General features: G+C 39.5%; 1 protein-coding gene across 5 annotated transcripts in view; it reads right to left on the reverse strand.

Moving 5' to 3' along the window:
- pdlim5a (PDZ and LIM domain 5a) overlaps positions 1-22,409 on the reverse strand; it is a 67,881-nt gene that overhangs the window by 37,335 nt on the left and 8,137 nt on the right. For all 5 annotated transcript variants that reach the window (XM_061729258.1, XM_061729257.1, XM_061729256.1 and 2 more), the window contains exon 3: positions 16,318-16,469. In XM_061729258.1, coding sequence (XP_061585242.1) covers positions 16,318-16,469 — 152 coding nt within the window. The remainder of the gene's footprint in view (positions 1-16,317; positions 16,470-22,409) is intronic.

The following is a 22,409-nucleotide window of genomic DNA, read 5'->3' on the forward strand; positions in this document are numbered from 1 at the left end:
CCTTCTTTGAGCTTTGATTCAAATCCTGTTGAACATCTGTGGAAAGAGCTAATACATGCAGTCTGGGGAATAAACCCTTCAAATCTGAGACAGCTGGAGCAAGTTCTTTATGAGAAAAATGAAAATACCTGTCAGCAGGTGCAGAGATCTCATTGAGAGTTACGGAAATCTTGATTGCAGTGATTCCTTTAAAAGGTTGTGCAAGAAAATATCAAATTGAAATATCAAATTGAAGTTCTAGTCTTTTTTGTCCCGACCAGTTTCATTAGTTTGGCTTTTAAATGATTCTGTTGTCTTTGTGTACACATACCTTCTTCAGCATAGATAAATACTGCTAAGCAAAAGTCTTTTTAAATGGCCGTATAAGGGGTCCACTTCCTGAGATTCTTACATTTATTAGGGACTGCTTTTACACTATAGATCTTTATTTTTGAAATTATCCTGTGAAATGAGGGTCCCTGTATTTTCTTCTTAAAAAAAAAAATACACTGTTGAGAGTTCCAGGTAATGTTTGTTACTGGAAAATCTTGTTTATGTTTTAATGTTTTAAATGTCCACGTAACATAAAAGGTTTGTGGCTTTATGAACTCTCTTGTTACGCCTGTGGTTTAACCTGCAATTGAAAGTTAACTTGATCTTAATTGCTGTGTCTTCAAAAAAATGTCCCAAAGGAACTAGACATCTCTTTTCGTTATTTGGTTAAACTTGATGCAGGTGAGATAAAATGAGCCATTTATCGTATCTTACACAATCATTTGCTTGATAATTAGAATCATTTTGATCAGTACAGTCAGATATTCTGTGAAATAAAATAAGGCTGTTTAACAATATATTTGTAGATACATGCATCCTCCAGAAATAGTAACTAATGGCCCTTTTCCACTAGTCCCGCCTCCAACCGGCTCGGCTCGGTGCGGCCCCGTCTTGCGCCTTTGCACTCGGGGCTGAGACGGGTAGAGCCGCTCCAAGCCGATACTATTTCTGTAACCATTCTGGCGAGGTTCTATCTGGGCTGAGCCGGGACTATTTCTGACGTCACCACCCTCCGTTGAATCAGGAAGCGGGAGTCAGCGCGAGCGCGACTCGCGGCTCGCTGCGATTTTATTATAAAGCGCAAAACGTCTGTTTGGTGATCCAACTCTGAGGTGCAGATGTTCATAAACCTGGTGGCTGAGGAGAGAATTAAAAAAGGGATGTAGACGGGCTGTTTTACTCTCAGCCGCTCGCGGCTCCATCTGATTTCTGATCAGCGCCGACATGAACAAAGCGGTTGCGCAATCGAGTACGTCACAGCAGCTTCACCCCAACCTGCCCACTTCTCACCTTACTGTGGAAAAACAAACGGGGACAAAACGGGTAGAGGCGGGTAGAGGCAGGTAGAGGCGTGACGAGCCGAGTCGGGCCGAGTAAGGATTACTGGAAAAGGGCTATAAGTCGTAGATTGGTTACTGTCTCTAAATTAAAAGCCAACAGAAAAATACTTCCAGGCTAGGAAAGATGGAGAGTGATCTCCTGGTGAAACGCCTTGCCAGCCCTGCTAGCTCCAACTGCACCAACGGGACATCTTGGCTGAAGGAAATGAGGCTCATCGAGGTCATTTGGATGTCCTTTCATGTTTTGTCAAATGTCAGTGTACGTCAATAATGATAATTCAATCACTAGACTAAGGCCCAATCCCAATACACCCCCTACTTTCTTTCACTAGCCCTACTTTCTACCACTAGCCCTCCCTCACTACCACTACCCCTAAAAAAGAAGGGACAGATTTTAGGGCACTTGAAATCTTCCCAGGGGCCTGTCCCAATACACCCACTACCCCTACTTTCAGCACCACCCCTAAAATCAGGAAGCAGAGAGCCAAAAGCTGTTTTAATTTCAGCTGTAGCGCTGTTAATATGCCACTTTATTAAGTTTCAATATTTTTTCCAGGCATAAAAGTAACCGTTAAGATCCCCAACCTGGGCTCAGTTTATCCAAATAACGCCTGTTAAGAAATTTGACCCGATGTTTTCTGAGATGAGAAGAGCCGCCGGCTCAGAGCAGCAGCAGCCGGAGTACAGACGTGATCGCCCTGCGCCGTCGTCCCGGGGAGAAACCTGCAGCTCTGTGGAGAATTACCGCTGGCTGAAATAAATCATTTAGGCAAATAAATGTTGGTTTAATAGGTGAAATCTAACAGTTGTAGCTGTTAAGATATTTGCTCCAAAAATTTCGAGATTTCTGCCTGCTGGCTCCGGAGCTGATTTATGGGTCCCCGTTACACCAACGCAGAGCCTAGGGTACAGCGTACGGCACGGCGTACGGCGCCGCGTAACACCAACGCAGAGCCTACGGCGTAGGTTACGTAACCTACACCGTAGGCTCTGCGTTGGTGTAACGCGGAATCATAAATCAGCCTTTATTCTGGCGTGATCTTCGGCAAATGGGCAAACGAGTGATTATGTACATTCACTGAGTGAATATTATGAAATTAAAATATATATTTCTCGCTAGAAATGTAATCAAAATGCATTTTTATGCAGAAACTAACTCAAAATGTTGATTTTATTCACTAAAAAATAAGAAATGTCCGCCATGTTTTTTTTTTTTAATTCAGTCCGCAAATGACGACGAAAAGCATTCTGGGAAATTTTTCTGTCCCTAGATCAGCTAGTGTGCATGGGAAAACACTCGCTCCTTAGGGACAGAACAGAACAATTTTTTTAAATTGTGCTAAATAAATAAATACAAATACAAATACAGATTCATAGCCACTACACTAGTTTTCTTCACTACCCCTAGGTGGAAAGAGGAATTGGGACAACACTTCCCTCACGGGAACGCGCAAAATTTAGGGGTAGGGATGAAAACTAGGGGTAGGGGGAGTATTGGGACAGGGCCTAAGTGGTTGATAAGAAGGTCGAGAAAAAAATATTATTTAATAGTGGATGGGAATTTCATTTAGTATGAAGATACATTCTTATAGGCTGTACTGACTGCTATTAGCTTCAAGTTCAGGTTTCAAGTTTTATTGTCAGATATGCTACATGTTCGACATACAGCACAAATGAAATTACAGTCCTCTCTGACCCACAGTGTACTGTAAATACAAGTAATGAAATAGAAGCATAACTCCACAATTAAGTCCACAATTTAAAATGACATACACTAAACTTGAACTAAACTTGAATCATCACCATTATTCTTAATGGTGATGATGGTGATGCAATATTTGTAATGTCAGAATGTTTGGAGTATTCAGATGTTATTGTAACTGTACTATGATTGTGATATTTGTTTTGCTAATCATGATTTAATAATATTATTATATTTGTTGGTAACTTAATTGTACATAGTGGCAACCATCTACCTTCTACGTGGGAATGAATTAGGGGTGGGAACATACTAGGGCTGAACGATATGGACAAAATTTCATATCTCGATATTCATGCCAGATATCTCGATATCGATACGATACGATATGACTTCGGTTCGGTGAAAACCAAGCATTTTTCAGAAAAATAAAAACATCAGAAATCAAAAGAGTGCAGTTTTATTGATTAGAACTCACTGCCAGTCATCAACATTAACATAAAGTCACTCAATAATAAATAATAATCCAAATATTTTACTGTAGCTCCGCTTTAACGATAAATAACCAATGCAGTTAGAGTTAGAGTTCAGTACATGTTATTGATTGGACGCTGCAGCTGAACGGACTGTCACAACATCACTGCAGTTTCATGACGGAGTGAAGACAGATTACAGATTAAACTCATGTTTCACTCCCAGGTTTCATATTTGATTTATTTTCTGTTTCAACAATTAAATATCTAAAAATGTTAACTTTCAATCTGATGAACAAAAGAACCAGAAACAACTTTCTTAATTTATAACTGCGCATGTGCAATCCCCCAATTTGTCCAATCCTTGTTTTCAGTAAACGAATAGGAAATAGAGAAAAGAGTTTTCCACTCGCTGTTTTAATTCCCAATTTCGATTTTCAAACACATCAATGAATTTTTTTATTATCAAAACAAAAGATGGGGAACGGATTATTTTGGTTTATTTCTCTATTTTTATTTTGTAATTTCAAAACTAAAAAGGGATGGCCGACGTCGCAATTTTCACCAAGCACGACTTGCACAACACCTCGCTCTGGTCGACATCACCCTTTCTAAATCCAAAATACCTCCAAATAATGGAGGATGATTTATGTTTTGGCACAAAATCAGATTCAGCACCGCCACCGGCAGCATTATCCTCCGCAATCATGTCTCTTTTCTTCCGTTTGGATTTCTCCGCTCTTCTCCGCTCTCCTGTGTGTGGCTGTGTGCGTCGCAGTCACGTGTCCCTCCCTCCCACCCTCCTATGTTTGTCATTGGTTGGCTTCAGCTGTCGATCAACAGCAAGCATGAAATAAGCTTTGTGGTTGGCTGGCCGTAGTGGTGCGTTCAAGCGCAATCTTAAAAGTAATGTTTATGGAGACTGCTCGCGCTGTACAAGCAGGGCGAGCGGAAATATATCGTTTATATCGTTGCTTTTCCGTTATTAATGTCTTGAATGTTCATATCTCGATATAGATACGATAACGGTATATCGTTCAGCCCTAGAACATACAGTATACATTTCACTTCTTCCTACTCCCTTTCGAGCAAAACTTATATTGTTCATATATATGTTCGATTTTTTGTTAACTCTCTGATGTATATTAATAAATGACATGCTTAAAATATAATTTCACTAAACTATACTAAAGTACAGTGGATACATCTTAAAACTGTAGTAGCCTACTTCTACAGTTTAAATACAAATCAGCTCAACTTGTACTCGTGACAGAGGTCATGCTCAACTTCAACTTCAGCTGTGGGCTAAATGCTAAATCCTCCATTAAAAGAGTCGCTCGGTGGCACAGTGGGTTAAGCAAGCGGCTCATGTACTGAGGCTACAGTCCTCCTGCAGCGGTTGCAGGTTCAAATCTCAGCCTGCACACCATTGCTGCATGTCATCCCCATTCTCTTTCTCTACCCCCTTCCTGTCTGCAACTTGATTAAAGGGCCACTAGAGCCACAAAAAATCTTTAAAAAAAATAATTCTCCATTAAAAATACTTTGTGCTAAAGTACAGCTATGATTGCAACCATCAGAGCAAAAAGGCTCAAGGAAAATGTTCAAAAGATGAATGTAAGAGAGAAAGGCAGGGCATAAATACAGGGCTGTGGACACATCACTATGCTTCAATATTGTCTCACTCAGGATTCGTCACATGTGGTTCGAATGCTCTGTGGTTTTTATGTATGAGGGTTTTTAATACTATAATAATGGGTCTCTTTCCGTTTATGTGATTGAATTGAACAGTTTGTGGCAAACACAGACCTAATCTACCTCTAATCTGGCCACCCTGCAATTAGGTGGATATAACTATTTTAGATAACCCGTGCAGATAGAAACATACCTCACTAATTGCAGTTATAGAAAACCTCTATTTCCATTTGTGGCTTATTTGTAGGAATAATACGTTAATTATAGGAAGGTAATGAGGTGAGAGAAAAACTAAACCTATTGCAACTGTTTTCCCTGTGGTAACATAGCAACAAGTAGGCACATTTATAGTAACTCATTGTCTAACAAAAACACACAGCGGTGGACCAGGACCCTAAAGAGTCTTAAATGCAGATCATGAGAGGAAACAGATGCATTAGGTTGAACTCCGCCAGGGTAAAAGAAGGCAATATTTCCAGCAGCCCGCTGGTCAAAAGTACTGCATCAAAACCTCAGCAGGGGTGGGGTGCAACGGGACCCAGCGAGCTTTCAGCTGGAGAACTGAATACATGTCTGAATGAAGAACTGACGGGAAGCCAGAATGTAATTCAGTATCAATTTCTTTTTTTTAAATCTTACATTCCTTCCTACAATAATAAATATAATTTTGTGAAACTATGCATTCATTGAAATAGCAGCCTTTTTTAGGCAAAAAGAAAGATGTAAACTAAAAGTGAACAGTTTGGTTTTGAGGTGGTATCGATAGTAAGCAGTAGGTCTTGCTGGTTGGACGGCGCCTGGTGTAACATAGTAGTAAAACATAAGATTTCCTTTTGAAATCTAATTTAAAGTTTTACTGCTGTTTAACAGCAAGCTGACTATGTAGACACCACGTGTTCATAAACACACACAAGGGCAGAGGAGAAAAAAACAACCCAAATAGCAAAATGCTTCTTCATTCTTCTTCCTATAGGCCCTGCAAGATGCGTTAAATGCTCCTTTTGTTGTTACTGTTGCTGCTTGATCAAACACATTTGTTTATTCAATAGGTCTACTCTCAATGACTGTCCTTGGTGTACAATCTGAAGAATAATGGAAAAAACACGTGAGTCAGTGTTGTGAACAAGGACTTTCCTCAAACATAGAAAAATATTTAAAATTATAACATTCTTTCTTGCTGTAGCTGATTGACAAACAAACCACGTCAAACTAAACTCGAACCATAAACCCTTAAAGATCAGAAACACCAGACTGGGTTCCTCTACGTCAGTGATTCCCAAACTGGTAGGGGTGTGCCCCACAGCAGGCATGTGGTCCCTCTTTTTTTTCTTTTCTTCTTTCATGGGTTGGCTTAGAGAACCACTGCTCTAAGTCAACCTAAACTGAAATTACACAATGCAGGTCATATATACTGCAATCAAAGCCCCAGCTAACCATTATGTTGTTTAGGTGCATAAAAGGCAAATTGATTACATGCTCTGGTTCCATAAGGAAAAACAAAAGTAAAAGGGGGTCAATTAAATCAAGGCATCTTAAACTTACTGGGGCTCCAAATGGAATGTTTTTTTTTTTTTTATAAAATGGTATAGTTTTGTAAGACCTATCCATTAACGACGGTATCAAAATACGGTATCAAAATAAGTGCCTTTGTACACCACACAAAATGTGTGTTGTCAGGAAAACCCTAAATAGTGTAACAATGATGTGTAGAACAGCACCTAATTGAAATGTGTGATAAGGATGAACATTTTCATCTCTGACTCCTGAAAGAAACAAGCTTAACACAGAAAACTCACTGCTCAATACCTAGAAGCTGTCTGCTAATCAAAATGATACACACCGGGAAGTGTTTTCCACATTTTACATCTGGCCTTAAATCTGTTGAAAGGGTTTGGATGCCAAAGTTAGTCAGTATCACACACAGAGATTCGCATACATAGACGCAAGGTTTTAATAGATACATTATTCATAGTTCATATATAACTGTGTCTAACCGTCTTTTTGTTTATCTGTTCAGCTTAACCATTTTTTCCTTAATTTTTGGTTTCTCTCTCTATCTCTCTTTGGCTCTGTTTTAAACACACATACCATCAAGTTGCTCTGACTGACAGTCACATGCTTTAAAAACCTATAAACCACTGATAGCGATGTGACAGTGATTGTAAAATGATTCTGGCTCTGATACTGGACAAATACCTGAGCGTGTTTCAGACTTTTCTTTCCGCTATAAAACCACAGTACTTTTTGCAGATGAACATGAAAGGAGACTACCGAATTGAAGAGAAATACGCAGAAGTATGCCAACACAATTCTGTACAACTTATATAGTCATGTACGGTCAAATGTGGATGCATACTTTTCTGCTTCAAATCAGTGCATATTAGTCTTCACACTGACCTAGCTGCCTGATTGGGTATCATTCAACAATGCTGGTCTAAAGATGACTGCTGTTGGCTTGCTGCATGATACATTTGGCAAAAATAGTCAGGGAGAATTAAAAGGAACAGACAGATGAGCTTTACACAGTGTTCTTGGCCTCATAATCCTGATAGCCTACCTTCATAGATCCTAAGATCCCAGGGATTTATATTTTCCTTGGCGAAAAGAGCAGACTCGGAAAAGACAGGCAGAGACAGGTGTTGTAATCTGTAGCTTTCTGTTCTCTTGGCATTAAGATATTACTGGCGAATTCGACTGGCCTTGCCAACGATGATGGCCATCGGTTTTAAATGATCTTTGGCAAATACTAGAGAGCAGTGAAAGACAGAAGCAGGTGGGCCCAGTACAGCACTCTTGGCTGCAGACTCTCTTAGGCAAACATCACAACCGAGTAAGTGACAATGGCAGCTGCAGAAAGAGCATCTATGAGTACACAGGGTTCGGCGTGGAGCTAGAGGACAAGCATTGCAACTTATAACTGATTAAGGCACAAATATGCTTGTTAAACTGCTGCCACATCGAGACCCGTTACAAAATATTGCTTTTCTTTTTTTTTTTTATTTATTGCAAACAACCACCATCTCCGGTATTTTGATCCAAGTATATAACTTTTGGCAATAGAGTAGAAGTGGATTTAATCATTCTGCACAGTATAATCCTGCAAAAACCAGCAAAAAGAGAAGATGGCAATACATTTATAAAAATGTGTCACCTCCTTTGTGAAACACTTGAGCCATCCTAAATGCTTGCATGTAGATTTACATTAAACTTATGTTGTTTTGTAAACAAGTAATGCAATTATTGCTTTCCATGAAAGCAACTCTCATCAAACATGCTGTTCTTGTTAAATCCAGCACTGCTCAAAAGAAGCATGCCATTCATAGCGGGTCACATTACAATGTGTGAGCTAAAAACAGGCAATGCATCATTTTATTAAAGTATCGGTGTTACCTACAATCATGTAACTTGCACATACCTTACATAAATCAAATGACAAATCATGTAACTCAAGCTTTCTCATATTTCTGATGGCGAGGCCACAAGTTTGTTATCCGCACGCACCAAGTCTCAGATATTGTGTTTCTTTGACATTGCAAAAGACAAGAAAAAGGAAAAATCCAAAAGAATGGGATAGAGCAAAAGTATACAGTTTTCTTTTTGTTTGTGGATGTCTGTGTGGTCTTTGTACTAATAACTTAACTTGTCTTAACTACTTCTAAAACTAAGAACACTGGTGGAGTACCAGCTCCTACAGGCTGACATGGTTCAACAGGAGAATTAACATATACAGAACAACCCATGGGCTGTCATTCACTCTTTAGACAACACAAACATAAACAAACTGACATCTTATAGCCCGACCCTGCGTAAACTTCCCTCACTCAACCCCTCGCCTTTGCTTGGGCCCACTTCCAGACTCGAAATAACTCGGGCAGCTGCTTGAGTTTTATTTTATGTGAGATCTCTGTATGTGTGCTTGCCTGTGTTTGCCTCTGTCAGGGCGGTTTATGTGCACGAGTGGTTGCATGAAGAAAGATAAGTGTTAAGGTGTACGAAACATTCAGTCTCTCCTTTATTTATTTTTTATGACTGTAAAGTGTGTCCTGTATGGCAGAGGTTTTTGACTGAGATTATAACTTTGTGGTTCTATAGTTCAAAACAATGGGATCTAGCTTTACCACACACATGCAATAGATCTAAAACCTGTTCACATTTAGTAACCATGGCCAAAAGATTTTCTATATTAATGCAAAACATCCCACTTTCAGAAAATCTGTCATGACTCCTCCATATAGAAAAACGCTCATAGAAAAGTCTTGTCAAACAACCTTAATTACCCTGTTAGATGCCTTTGAAACTGTCAGAGGTCTCTCCTGTGATGAAAAGTGAAGGAACCAATTAAGAAAAATACAAAAGGCACGTCAAAATGTTCCTTCTCTGTGTGATACCCTCTTTGTTCAAATGTGCTTTCAGTCACTGCACACCTTCAACCTTCGTACAAGGAATCTTTTTAACCGCACCGTGTCAGCTGGGTTTCAGTTTTCGTCTCTCAACACCCTCAAACATAGGCCTTAAGTTTGTACCATTGCCAGAGAAAAAAAAAAAGCTCAAAACGGACTCATTCACACGGGCCTATTAAAAATCATGAGCTTCAAAAAAGACTTTACCGTGGGGAATACACCATTTAGCCAGACACTGGCAGCTGAAGCATGTAAAAGTGAAATACAAAGCTGGTTTTGTTGAGGCAGAGGATAATTAGTTAAAATGAACATGTTAATACTTTGGTATACTTCTGTGTAGAATGATTATATTGCCAATGAGTCTGATTAAAGTGTTGAAAATGTCAGTTTGAGGAAGAAGCAGTAAGTCAGGGTGAAATGTCCTTTTAAAGTCCTGCTTTTAAAGTCCTGCTTCTTTCTTCAAACACAATTCTGTTTTCTACCAATTAAATATTCACCAACAATATAAAAATCCTCTTTTCCTGGCTTCTATCACTTTCTTCTTTCCACATACAGCACTCTCCTCCTTGTTAACATCTCCTCAGACAGCACACCTTTGCTCAGAGCGCTGGTGACCGTCATCGCCCTTCAATCATTTTGTCCGACTTGCTTTTATGGTCCTTAATGTCTGTTGGACTGAAGCGCCAACAAATTGGTGAATGAAAGGAATTCCATCTTTATTTATTTAGGCTCAGGCACAGCAAGCAGTTTAATTTTCTTACTTTGGGCAGAGGGACGCTGCGATTGACATTTTTCCACCTCCCCCCGAACAGTTCATAGGCCAAATTATTAATCCGTAAATGAAAAGAAACTTGTTCGGGGTTCGGCTGGAACTTATCCCAGCTGTCCTGTACAATAATCATTAATCCAAATAATAGTTTTTGACGCCCTGACTTTCTCTGAAATGTGTCAAAACTCTATTTGTGCATGTGTCCAAACGGGGTTCATATGTGCAGATGACTGTATGCTATGGACACATGTGCTCCACATGTGTCTGCTACCCAGCTCTTGTAAAATAGTCAGTTTAGCAAACAAGACATTGGGTGGTTTTATTGGTCGCATCAAAAGAAATTCAGTTTGACACTGAAGATAAGAATGGAAAAATGATTCCTCCCCCAAAGGAAGAAATTCCCAGAAACTTGACTGCATTTTTTCCACAGCTGTTCACAAGCTATCACAGTAAAACTTTATGGAGATGTATGGATCTAAACATGGGCCAGTGATGTTTTAACCTTTTCGCCCGGTGCCATTACGATGGGTGAACTGCAGATGTGTCAACCCAGATGATCAAAAATTGGTGGGCCTTTAAGAATCCACTCTCATCATCACGTATGTATTATACTCTCGTCTCTGGCATGTTGTAACAACCATTTTTCTTTGTCATTTTTCTTCATCACTTCTTTGTAAAGAAACCTGGAATAAAGTGACAAGGCCAGCCGTGATAAGTCTTTTCCCTCTTCGATACAAAGAATAAATCTCCTTTAAGACACATCCAAAGTGGAGTCTTTTGTTGCAGAGGAGTGTTTTGAATCGTGACATAAAACTTTCTTTACTGGCAGAAATGTGCGTAGAAAGGAGGCTCTGGGAAAGGAGGGGAGCTAGTCCCATTTCATTAGAGAAGGTTTTTGTGAAGTGCATGGATGTGGCTGGCCAGGCTTGGAATAACAGACACCGTACAAGAAGACTGCTGCACCTTTGTCACACATGGATGTCCTGTGAGGGAATACAAAAGCAGAACCAAGTCAGAGTTCATGTGGCACTGACGTGTCTCTGCTCCTGCACCATCTGTAGTGCCAGAACCGAAACACAACCCCGATCCAACGAAACTGTTGTTACTGCACTGATTCATCTTGCTGAGTGTAAACACACAATGATGCAACGCTGAGCCGGTTGACAGCTGTGTGAAAGAGGATACTTTTCTTTGTTTAATGTTTCCGAAGCTCATGTAACCAAAAGTTACTAAGACAATACAGAGTGCATTCCTAGACAGAAGAACTCCTCATAACAAAGACTGGAGGATTTACAAAAAAAACAAACAAACTGAAACCATGTCATCAGTTCGTTTACTTCTTGGGGAAGTTATTTTCATCACTTTGCGCCAAGGATAAAGAGTTAACATACCTGTGAGAGCAGTAACCATTAGCTGACTGAGTGTGTGTGACACGGGTGATGATGATGATGATATTTTAAGCTCTACAAAATCTTTCCTGTCCACTTGGTCAAACATTCATATAGCCCACACACTTGCAGCCGTGCAGCTGGATTTACACATATCATAGGCAGGTGTTTGTGGCTGTAGCCAAACATAACACCAGGTTAGTGAAGGGCCTTACGCAAAATGTATTATTTATTATGTATTGCCATTGCTATGTGGTGGTTTTATAACTCCAATGATCAATTGTGTTGCAGTTTGTGTCTACATCTGTCCTGAAAAGCAGACCTTAGTGAAAAAGAAACGAAGGAATGTCATAGCTGAGCACCCAACACAAGTCACATCAGTTGAGAACAGGACCAAACGTAAAAAAAACATGGCCACAATCTCTTCTTCTTTTCTTGAGTTGTGGTTTTGAATGGTGGCCAGAAGAGTGTTCAGTTTGGGCAAATGACCATGTGAGAATTAATCTGATCATTGAACTCACTGTTTGCAGTCACAGCACTCCCAACTCAGCTCTTTTTTTTCCCCTTCTCAGCAAATGAAAGTGAGGTGGAGTACCACTGGCTTCAGAAAGACAAGCTGCAGCCAGTCCAGCACAAAGCCCTAAATCAGTGAAAATGTTGTAAATTCCTCGTCTACTTGTTGTTTCACAGCAGTTATGATCTAAAGCAAAAAATAGACATATTGGCATCTCTGCAGACTTCCACACAAACTGGCAGGAAAGTTCATATATTCATCCAAAGACCTAATTTTTTTTAAGTGGGCCTATTACTTAAAGGTTGTAGGGAGAAAATAATCCTGAAACAGCAAAATAATAATAATCAAAAACAAAAAAACAGCAGCCAGCGTGTAAACTAGAGTCAGCAGATAAAAGCACCACCTCAAATGCTTAGTGGCATTTAGGAGGATTACTTTTATATACATTCAATATCTTGTTTTAAAGAAACATCCTACTTGGTCTGCCTTTCATGAAACAGATGATGCTCCTTTCAACGTCCTTGTTAACAAAGGAATTGTTCATGGTTCAAAGAAACTGATAAAATGCCCTTTGGTGTATTGGACGAGTGCTTATAAAATGTAAAATCAGTATTATGCGAACAAGTACAGTTTTTACGAGGAAATCCAATAATTCGCTGCCAGCACTTCTAATTAAAAATCAGAGATGAGCGTTTGTAAAAAGAGACTTCAAATTTTCTTTCTTTTGTTGTCTTCTTTCAGGTAAAATAACGCTGTTCTTGCTATGGTTACTTAAATGAACTATCTTGGCAGTGCTGATGGGAACAGCCCTGGTTTCCATGGCGACCACATTATTTATAATCTTGCATTCACGGTTAATAAATCCCAGTTGTGTTCCAGTTTTTTATGAGATGTAGAAGTAGGTAAGTGTCAGAACAATACTGCCTTCCTGATATTTGCCATTCATAAATGTAGCCGGGACAAATTGTCTCCATGTCAGTTAAAAGTTCTCTTGTAGAAACAGCTTGGCTTTACGGATTTTCCTATCGTGTCCTTTACACATCTGCTGCCCATCTCTTCTCTGCATCAAGTCTTTATTTGGAAAAGGAGAAACAACCTGTCTCCTTTTAAAATATACACACAAGATCCACCACATTCATTGTTAACTTTCCTCTATCTCCTCGCTGTTATCATTCCTTTTGCTATGTGAACCAGTAACAAACCCCATTAAAGTGTGCAGGGAAAAAGAAAAAATGGAGCAGAGCAGTTCATATAAAAACTAAAAGATAAGGGATTAGATTTGTTCATTCCACTACGTAACAAAGCCCAGATGTTGACCTTGATGTGACACTTCACAAATATACAGAACGTCCATCAAAGTGCCAGGGAATGCCAAGCGACAAACAAAGCGATAACCTTGACGCTGTGGTTTTATTCCTCGTTGTGAATGGAATCTTGGAATTTGGGGAGGGCCGTCAGTCTTTCCATCCTTTGGAACAGAGGAAGCTGAAGCATTTTGTCACCAAAGAGGTTTCCTAGTCACGCAGCCTTGGCAGTATCATAACCATACAAATGAAACGGCCTCGTCTATGTGTTTCCAACGGCTATTATAACAAACGGGTTCTTGCTCTCTACAAAAAAAGGGCATTAACTTTGTAAACAATTATACAGTTAATTGAGGCTATTTCAGTGTTTGAAACAAAAAAAAAACATCAAAGTTAAGCTGTTTTCATCACTGCGGCTAAAATTACAAACAAAAACAAACTATTAAACATGTACAAATCTGACTGTGTTTTTTGGCTCTACAGGAAGGTTTGGTGGGCTATTTCTTGATTATTTGGAATAGCAGGTCAACTGTTTTGTGAGGATCCGTCTTGTACAGAGTTTGAGTTTTATAGGGAGCACACCAATCTTTAGACTGTTTTTGTGCACACACTAGGCTGAGCTATAAAATCATGCTTTACTTCATTTACACTTGAGATAAGCAAATTCCCAGCAAATCTGTCAACCGCGACTAATAAAAGCCACTGGCTAGAATATTATGAACACATGAGTGGACGTTATTAAAGCCTCTGAATTTGTTTAACTTAGTAGTTCAATCAAGAAAGAAGCCGAGAATGTGACAAAACACAAGCTAACTAACTTTTCATGGAAACTCAAGGAACGCAAATCCTTTCAGCGACAAAAACATAGTTTGCAGTGTAGAGGGAACAGCACAAGAGGTGCACGAGGGTCAGTGATCCAGTCCAGCATGTGACTCTTGCTCATCTCCTTCAGGTTTTCCCTTTTTGGCCAACTTTGTGGCCGAGCAAAGTGGAAAAGTGAAGAGGAAACTATGGTTGTGACATGCAGAAAAGGCATGCTGAATGAAAGCCGTACTTCACCAGATGAACCATGGTGAGATTTATCTTTACATTCTCTACATTTATTCCCTACAAAGTCCAGTGCAACAGGTCAAAGTCGGAGTAAATTACATTTTACTTGGAGGCCTTTTTAAAACTACTACTACAACGTATAATAATAATAACCATAGTTTCAGTTTATTTCAATTAGGATGGGGGGAGCTGCATGTCTTTAACTTGGCTTTCAGCAAAATTTGCCAACCTTCCTTCCACTGACTGTAAAAACTTTCTGAATAAGAGCCTCCATTTTGACAGGCGGGAGTCAGACACCTGTTTTCCTCATCATAAAATCAGAATTTGATCATGGCTCCCTTTAGCTGCAGTCATGGGCACACACACACACACGGACACGGACACACACACACACACACACACACACACACACACACACACACACACACACACACACACACACACACACACACACACACACACACACACACACACACACACACACACACACACACACACACACACACACACACACACAGAGAAAGCCAAGCAACATATAAGTGTATGTTCTCTGCTACTTGACTGAAAGTAAACATCTTCAGTCTGTCATCATTTGGACAGAATTTAGTGCATGTTCTTAGTTATGCACAAATGAGGGGAGGGGAGCCAACAATGGAGGACATAATTTGAAATCCAGACACAGAAAAAAGATGAAGGGACATTAAAAAAAAGAAGACTGCAGTTGTTGATATTAGTCCGTGTTGATTAAACGTATTAAATGTCACCTTTTCATGGATTGATGAAGCTACTTCTGTCATGATACAGTGTACAAAAAAGAACAAATGTTAGAGCCTTGAACATCTCACATGGTTAGAAGAAAAACACACACGTCTCCACCTGCTGCCAGAGAGCAAAGCAATTCAAACCACATGAGACGCTCCCCCCCCCCCCCTCCCACTCACCCACACTCAGATGCTGAAGATAAATTAGCCACAAAGTTTGGTTTCATAAAAAAGGATAAGGAAGGATTGGTTTCATGAGGTTATACAAAGATTCATGAGGAAAAGATGGTGGCCCATATGTTTGATGTTGTCACAGAGATTTTAGTTGTTACTTCGTAACACGCTGACTTGCAGTCCCACCAGCTGACCATCCCAGTGTTTACCTCCATCTGTCTGTACAGATGTGTCTGTAGTGCACCAACTAACCATGTATCAGTCATCTGTACATAAAACTCTTAGTCCTGCAGTTAACGGATGATTCCCTGCTCTGCCCAGCTGCTCTTTGGCAGGAGGGTCTCCACTTACAGTATGAGCCAGGTCCTGCTCAAGGTTTCTTCCTTCCTACAGGGGAGTTTTTCCTTAGGAAATGTTTTTCTCCCACTAGGAGAGTTTTTACGGGCCATTGTTTATGTAATAACTGTTCGGGGTTCATGTTCTGGGTCTCTGGAAAACGCCAAGAGACGTCTTGTATTGTAATAAATGCTATATAAATACAATTGAATGAATGAATGCAGAGATGGGATGTTTGCTTTGAAGGAGAATGCAAGGATCCAGTGTTGTCATGGATGCAATGACAATCCATTCATTCCCACACATTAAATCATTGCTGATGATGTGGCTTGGTTTCAGTTTATCAACAAGAGACACATTGAGTGTGAGGTCATTGCTTACTTCTGCAACGTGAGGCTGAGGTTGCCACTGCAGTTCTTGATTTTGTTCTGGGCCTCCAGGTGGTTCATTCCATCTGTAGAGATACCGTCAATGGAAAGAACCAAGTCTCCGACAGCTATGCCAGCTTTAGCTGCCTTCCCACCGTCCGTCAGCTACGGAAACACAAAAACCACAGAGAGCTTTAATCCTCTACATCACCAGCAACATTACAACCAGGATTATTGGAGCAGCAGGGTGGCTCAAGGTAATGTTGCTAGTATACATCCACTCTGTATTTATCGCAGGATTTATGCATCTGCTCTCCTCCAGAATTATTTGAGGAAAGCTAATGATAGATCCAGCTTTTTACCACATGATGAGTGGTCTCCTGAATATTCACTGATGTTTATCTACTGGCCTAAGCCTTCCGTGTTTCACTTATCTTTGTTTGGTCTTGCTGTTAAACCGTGCCTTGCAAGTTGTTGTTTTTTCATGTTTTATCCTGAAAATGTTTTGAAAAGCTTGGATGTGACGTGAAACAAACATCTGAGCAAATATAAGTATCCAATGCTGCATTTGAAAACGGAAACAAAGAGGGTAACTTTAGGTGGATAAAGAGCTGTAGATGTTGTGTGTCAGTTTTCCACAGCAAAGTCGTAACAGCAGCAGAAACATATCCCTATGAAATCTGTGTCTTGTTGGGTCTTGCTTATTTAAGCATAAACTGTGGCTTATGTTTTTCTCTGAACTCCTATTTCACCAAGGAGACGAAGTAAATAGAGCTTAGTCCCAGTACAAAATAAAACAAGTATTCCATTAATCTTGCAACAAAAATGTTGTTAAAAGTGACAAGAAGATAATGGGAAGCCGGATGGTGCGACACCTACCATCTTTATGGGGATCAGTATTTGATGGCTGTTCAATTTACACACCTCATAAAATATAAATATACGTTATACTCTTGTCTTTAGTTGTCCACTATGCTTTTGGAGGTACACTTTAAATATCCAAACCAAGTTTAATTGCAGCACTTCCACTCTGGAGGAAATTGGTTAATTTGAAACAGATTGAAGATGTAAGAAAGAAAAGGGCGAGAAAATTGCACCAACTCTGTTGTTCAACATAGTTTAAATAACAGCTTGCACTACAACGTCAATATGTGCTTATACAAGATGAAAAGCAGCAAAATACCACAATTTAGGAAAAGATTTTACAAACAAAGGTGGAGAACAATTGTGGGGCAACCAGACATTTGATAGGTATGTAAATGGACGTGACTCTACAGGAAAATTAAACCAAACTGGAATAATGTACCTAATTATGTGTGGTCCATTTTTCAGCAAAATGCTAGATATAACCCTGTTTTCCCGCCACTAAACTCATACTATAACGTGTTAATTGAGTAGATTTATACCTAGTGAAGAAAGACACATTGGACTTTTGGTTGTTTCAGTGTAATTTCTTGATCAATCATTACTCTCTTAAACACTGACACGCTACCGTCAGAAATGCGTGGAATGAGCCAGAGCCCATCTTATCGGTGCAGAGGGCAGATGTGCATGAGATGGAACGCTTCATTCATTGAAACATTCCTTCTACCTGAACGTGAAAGTGTTGTTACAAAGTTCAGTTCCCATCCTACTGAACGATACCTTATACCTCATCTTTAAGTGATCAGATAAACAAATAATTAACTTTTGCCACATTTGTCAAATTGGACAATGTGAATATAGTTTAAATCTTTCGCAAACAGTTTAACTTTGCACCTTTGGTTGTGACCATTCTTGGTAAGTGAGCCCAAATGGAAGTGAGGTCATTTATTTCTTTTGACACCATGAGAAAGAACAACCTATACAACTTCACACACAAACACACACATGGGCACACAACCCACTTTTGAGACAGTTCTGCCCGTTCTGAAGAGCTCTTATGAACTCCAACATCCCCCTGAAATGTAGCTGTTGAACTTGATGTTTCCACAAGAGTGCCCGTTCCTCTTAAAAGCAGAACAAGAGTCAAGGATCACTGGGTATAAGGTGGGTTTTAGTCGTCTTTTGGGCTGTTTCCTTTGCCTCTATTTTAGTCCATCATTCACAGACGTGCACACATGCACATGCACATGCACACACACACACACACACACACACACACACACACACACACACACACACACACACACACACACACACACACACACACACTTGCAGACAGACACAGGCTGGGCCAATAAAAGAGGCTCTGCACCCAGATTAGTGTTGAGGCTCTACAGCCCCAACCTTTTATAGTCATATTAGCCCAACACACGCAATATCACTCAGCACCACTCTCCATAGCACAGAACCAGAGGTTCAGAGTAATGACGGATCAACATACGTTGATTACAATTGTATTTATAGAAAGGAAGGGAGAAAAGGAGCAAAAATGAAAAAAAGACTAGTAAGTTTAAACTATGGGCTTTTAATCTACATATTTGTTTAACCTATTTTCCATGGCTCTATATATTTTCAAAACTACAGATCAAGCCATAATATATTCAGTTATGTTACGCCCCGTCAGATCTTTACCTCTGCCTACTCACACAAATAACACTCTTTCCTCATAAATCACAAAAACACAAGCTTTTCTTTCCAAATTAAAGTGACTTGGAGCTTTATAAAAAAGTTTAACTAACTGTGAAAAACTGGTCAGTCAGGTAGGGTGGAGAAAAACCTTTTTCATTAGTGTTTCAAGGGTTTAATTTGTACTGGATGTCTTATCTCCAAGTGCCTAAAGCAGTTATCGCTGCTGGTTAGAAATCCGTTTCCAAATGCAAACATTTGTTTTCAATCACTATAATAAAAAATGTTTCAGAGCTCAAAGTGGTTTCTATTTTCAAAACAAAGACAGTTCAACAAATCATTGAGAAAATAAGAAACATCAATCCAAATAATCTTTCTATGCAAAGAGCCAGCGCTTAAATTTTCCCAGGGAATTTGATTTATAGCTCAGTTTCTTTGACCATGACGAGAAACAGCAGCTTTAACACTGCACACATGTTCACTGGAGCACATATTAACATACATCCAGCACAAACACAAAACTTCAACAAAGAAATCTACGACAAAACTCAAACTTCAACCCAAAATTAGTGTCAAAATTCTGAAAGGTCAATGACATTTGTTGTATATATTTCAGGTGTTGTAAAATATGTCAGTATGTCGGTAATAACAAATATGACATAAATAACAACATGTCGAAGTATGTATGTAATAAGGACTATTGGTTTAGATTGAATTCCAATTCAATTTGAATTGATTACTGTACCTATGAAGTCAGACAGAGATGAAACAATCAAGCACTTCATGTGTAGCGCCGGTGAGTGTCGTCTGTTAGTTTTCATATCATCACAACGACTAATCATATGTTTAACCCAATATAACAAAGGCTCAGCGTGAGCGGTATGCTGTTAATCATCTTATGAGGCTCATACTTTTCTAATTCTGTCCATCAAAATATAACAATGTGCACATGTAGGTCTGGATTATGTGCGCCTCGATCAACTGTGAACCGGATGCGCAACTACTTTTTTCATAAAATATTTGATTTGGTTTAAATTCAATAAACGTCATATTTAACTCAGCAGTACGCCATGACAAAACATTTTTCTGTTTGGTGTTGTGTTCCTTTGCTGTTTCCCAAGTGGGAAAAAAACAACCACCCATAATTAAAAGAGAAAAAAAAAATACAAAACAGTCTCATGTGTTCTTGGAAATGACCCGTTAAGTTTGTAACACACATCCTTTGGGGAGTTCCCTCATTTTTTCTTGTCAAAATCTGTCAAGCTCAGCTTAACATTTTCAGGTCTCTCCAGAGTGTCTCTGCTTCATTCAGGTTGAAAGATCTGACTAGGTCATTCCAGGAGTTTCACAAAGTTTTCCCAAAGCCACGCACTCCTGATCTGTGTTTTATTGTGTTTATTCCTTGTCTACATTTTTATTCCAGCCTGGGGGTGTGAGAATTGAGGGAAAGGTTATCACTCAGTGTTGCAATATGTCATTTACCAAATACATTTTTTGTATTTCTTTCACTAGTTTTCCCACAAAATGATGTTGCCATCATAATAATTAACTATGGGGAGGGTGTAAAAGAGGTGACGCTTATTGCCTGGTTTCTTTTAAAAAAGTTAAAGGGCCCATATCATGCAAGCACCACAGTAGAGTTGTTTCATTTTGACCAAGACTCAAACATTCTCTTGGTCGATTAGATCATACAGCGTAAACCCTCTATTTTCCCTGTGAGCATCCTGTTTGGCTTCCCCCTTCTGCTGCTGTGAGCTGGATCCTGGAGAGGCACAGCTGACCCCCTGGGGATAGATGCATGGCCCGGGTTGATCTGCACCTGGTTTAGACAACCTGCAGATGAACAATCTCTGGAAGCTCATAGTAAGCCTGCTCTTTTAAAACTTAATTATGGCTTTGTTTTTCCAGAACCTTTTAAAATGACAGCCAGAGGGCTTTAAAACTAGGTATATGACCTTTTAAGATAATTTGAGCTGTTGAAAGTTAAGAAAAGCATCATACTGTATGTACACTTTAAGACAGGAGTAGGGAATGCAGTTCTCCTGCATGTTTTAGATATCTCCTTGTCCAACACACCTGATTCTAATTAATGGTCATCATCAGCTTGTCATCACGGTCTGCACAAGTTAGTTAAGGACACAATCCTTTGTATCAGGGCGTGCTGAAGCAGGGAAGCATCTCATACATACAGGTCAGCGAACCTCAAGGACCAGGATTCTCCTCCCCTGCTTTAAGAGACCGATGCTGCTCATGATCTGCAAGTCTATCGGGTGTTTTGGTAAATTCCCCACAGTGTGTCATGTGTCTTGAAATGACAAATTGTCTGATTTTAAAATAAAAACCTGTTTGGTGGATCACATTTCAAGTCTAAAAACCCATTCCAAAAAGGTTCAGACACGCAGGATGAAAGACAATCCCCCCCAACAGGACCCTCTTCTGTAGCCTTGCTTTGTAATGGGAAGCTGCATTTGTATTGTCCAATCTACAAAAATTACTTTTGCTTTTCTGCATTGACATCACAACTAGTATGGTTTTGTTGAGAGTTGCATGGACAAATCCTTGAAAAAAGATGTCTTCTTGATGGTGGCATACATGCATGTGTCCATTTGTTTGACAGTAAATTGCTTCTCCGGCACTCCTGAATAATAAATAAATAGAAACTCTTAAAAGATGTCATCTGGGTTTTCTTCTCTATTTTTATCCAGCTGTGTACTGGACCTTTTAAAATACTGCTCCCTTATCATTCATGCCACATGGAAAGGTCAAAACCCCTGTCATCACTTATTTAAAAAGATGAACATCACACATGCAGTGTATTAAAGTCTTCAAAAGCAGAGACACTTGCCATTTGGCTTCCAGACTTGTACACATATGCTGCCTAATTTCACTGGATGAAAAAAGAACAACAACCACCCAGGAACAGTTATCAGTTAACAGGAAAGCTGAAGTGTGGCACCATTGTCTGCTTTGAACATGCAGTGAGTGATGTGGGCGCTTTGAACAATGCCGTCATTCTGGACCACGAACGACAGAGATGATAAGCAGATGGTTTACATCGAACCGATTGAAGCGCTGTGTCCTGGAGACACAAACAGGAAATATCTAAAAGTTGTTTCTATGTGAAAGTTCTAAGAAGTGTGGAGTGCAACCTTACTGCTTGAGGACTTGACATGAGATGATATTTTAGAGCAAAAACTGTTATTTCAGATTAGAATTTTCAATCTCACATGGGAACTGAAATTTAATTAATCTAATCTTGTTCAAGAACCAATGAATAAAGTATTTTTAACCAATAGATAACTCTAAAAAAAACAATCCCTTAGTCTTTATTTGTTGAGAAATAAAAGAGTATTAAATGAAATCTCTGCAGAGATTTGTATATATGAGCTTTAATCTCTTAGAAACACAAAAACAAATAAAACTAAAGAAAATGTTAGAGGTGGAGGCCAAAACAGATTTAGGGGTGGAGGGAGTTGTGCAAATACAGAGGTCAGTGAGATTTCTGAAAGGATTAAACAGAGAAAAGCAAAAAGAAGGAAGACTGAGAAGATGCAG

The sequence above is a fragment of the Cololabis saira genome, chromosome 9 (genome assembly GCF_033807715.1).
Source record: "Cololabis saira isolate AMF1-May2022 chromosome 9, fColSai1.1, whole genome shotgun sequence".
Lineage (NCBI taxonomy): Eukaryota > Metazoa > Chordata > Actinopteri > Beloniformes > Belonidae > Cololabis > Cololabis saira.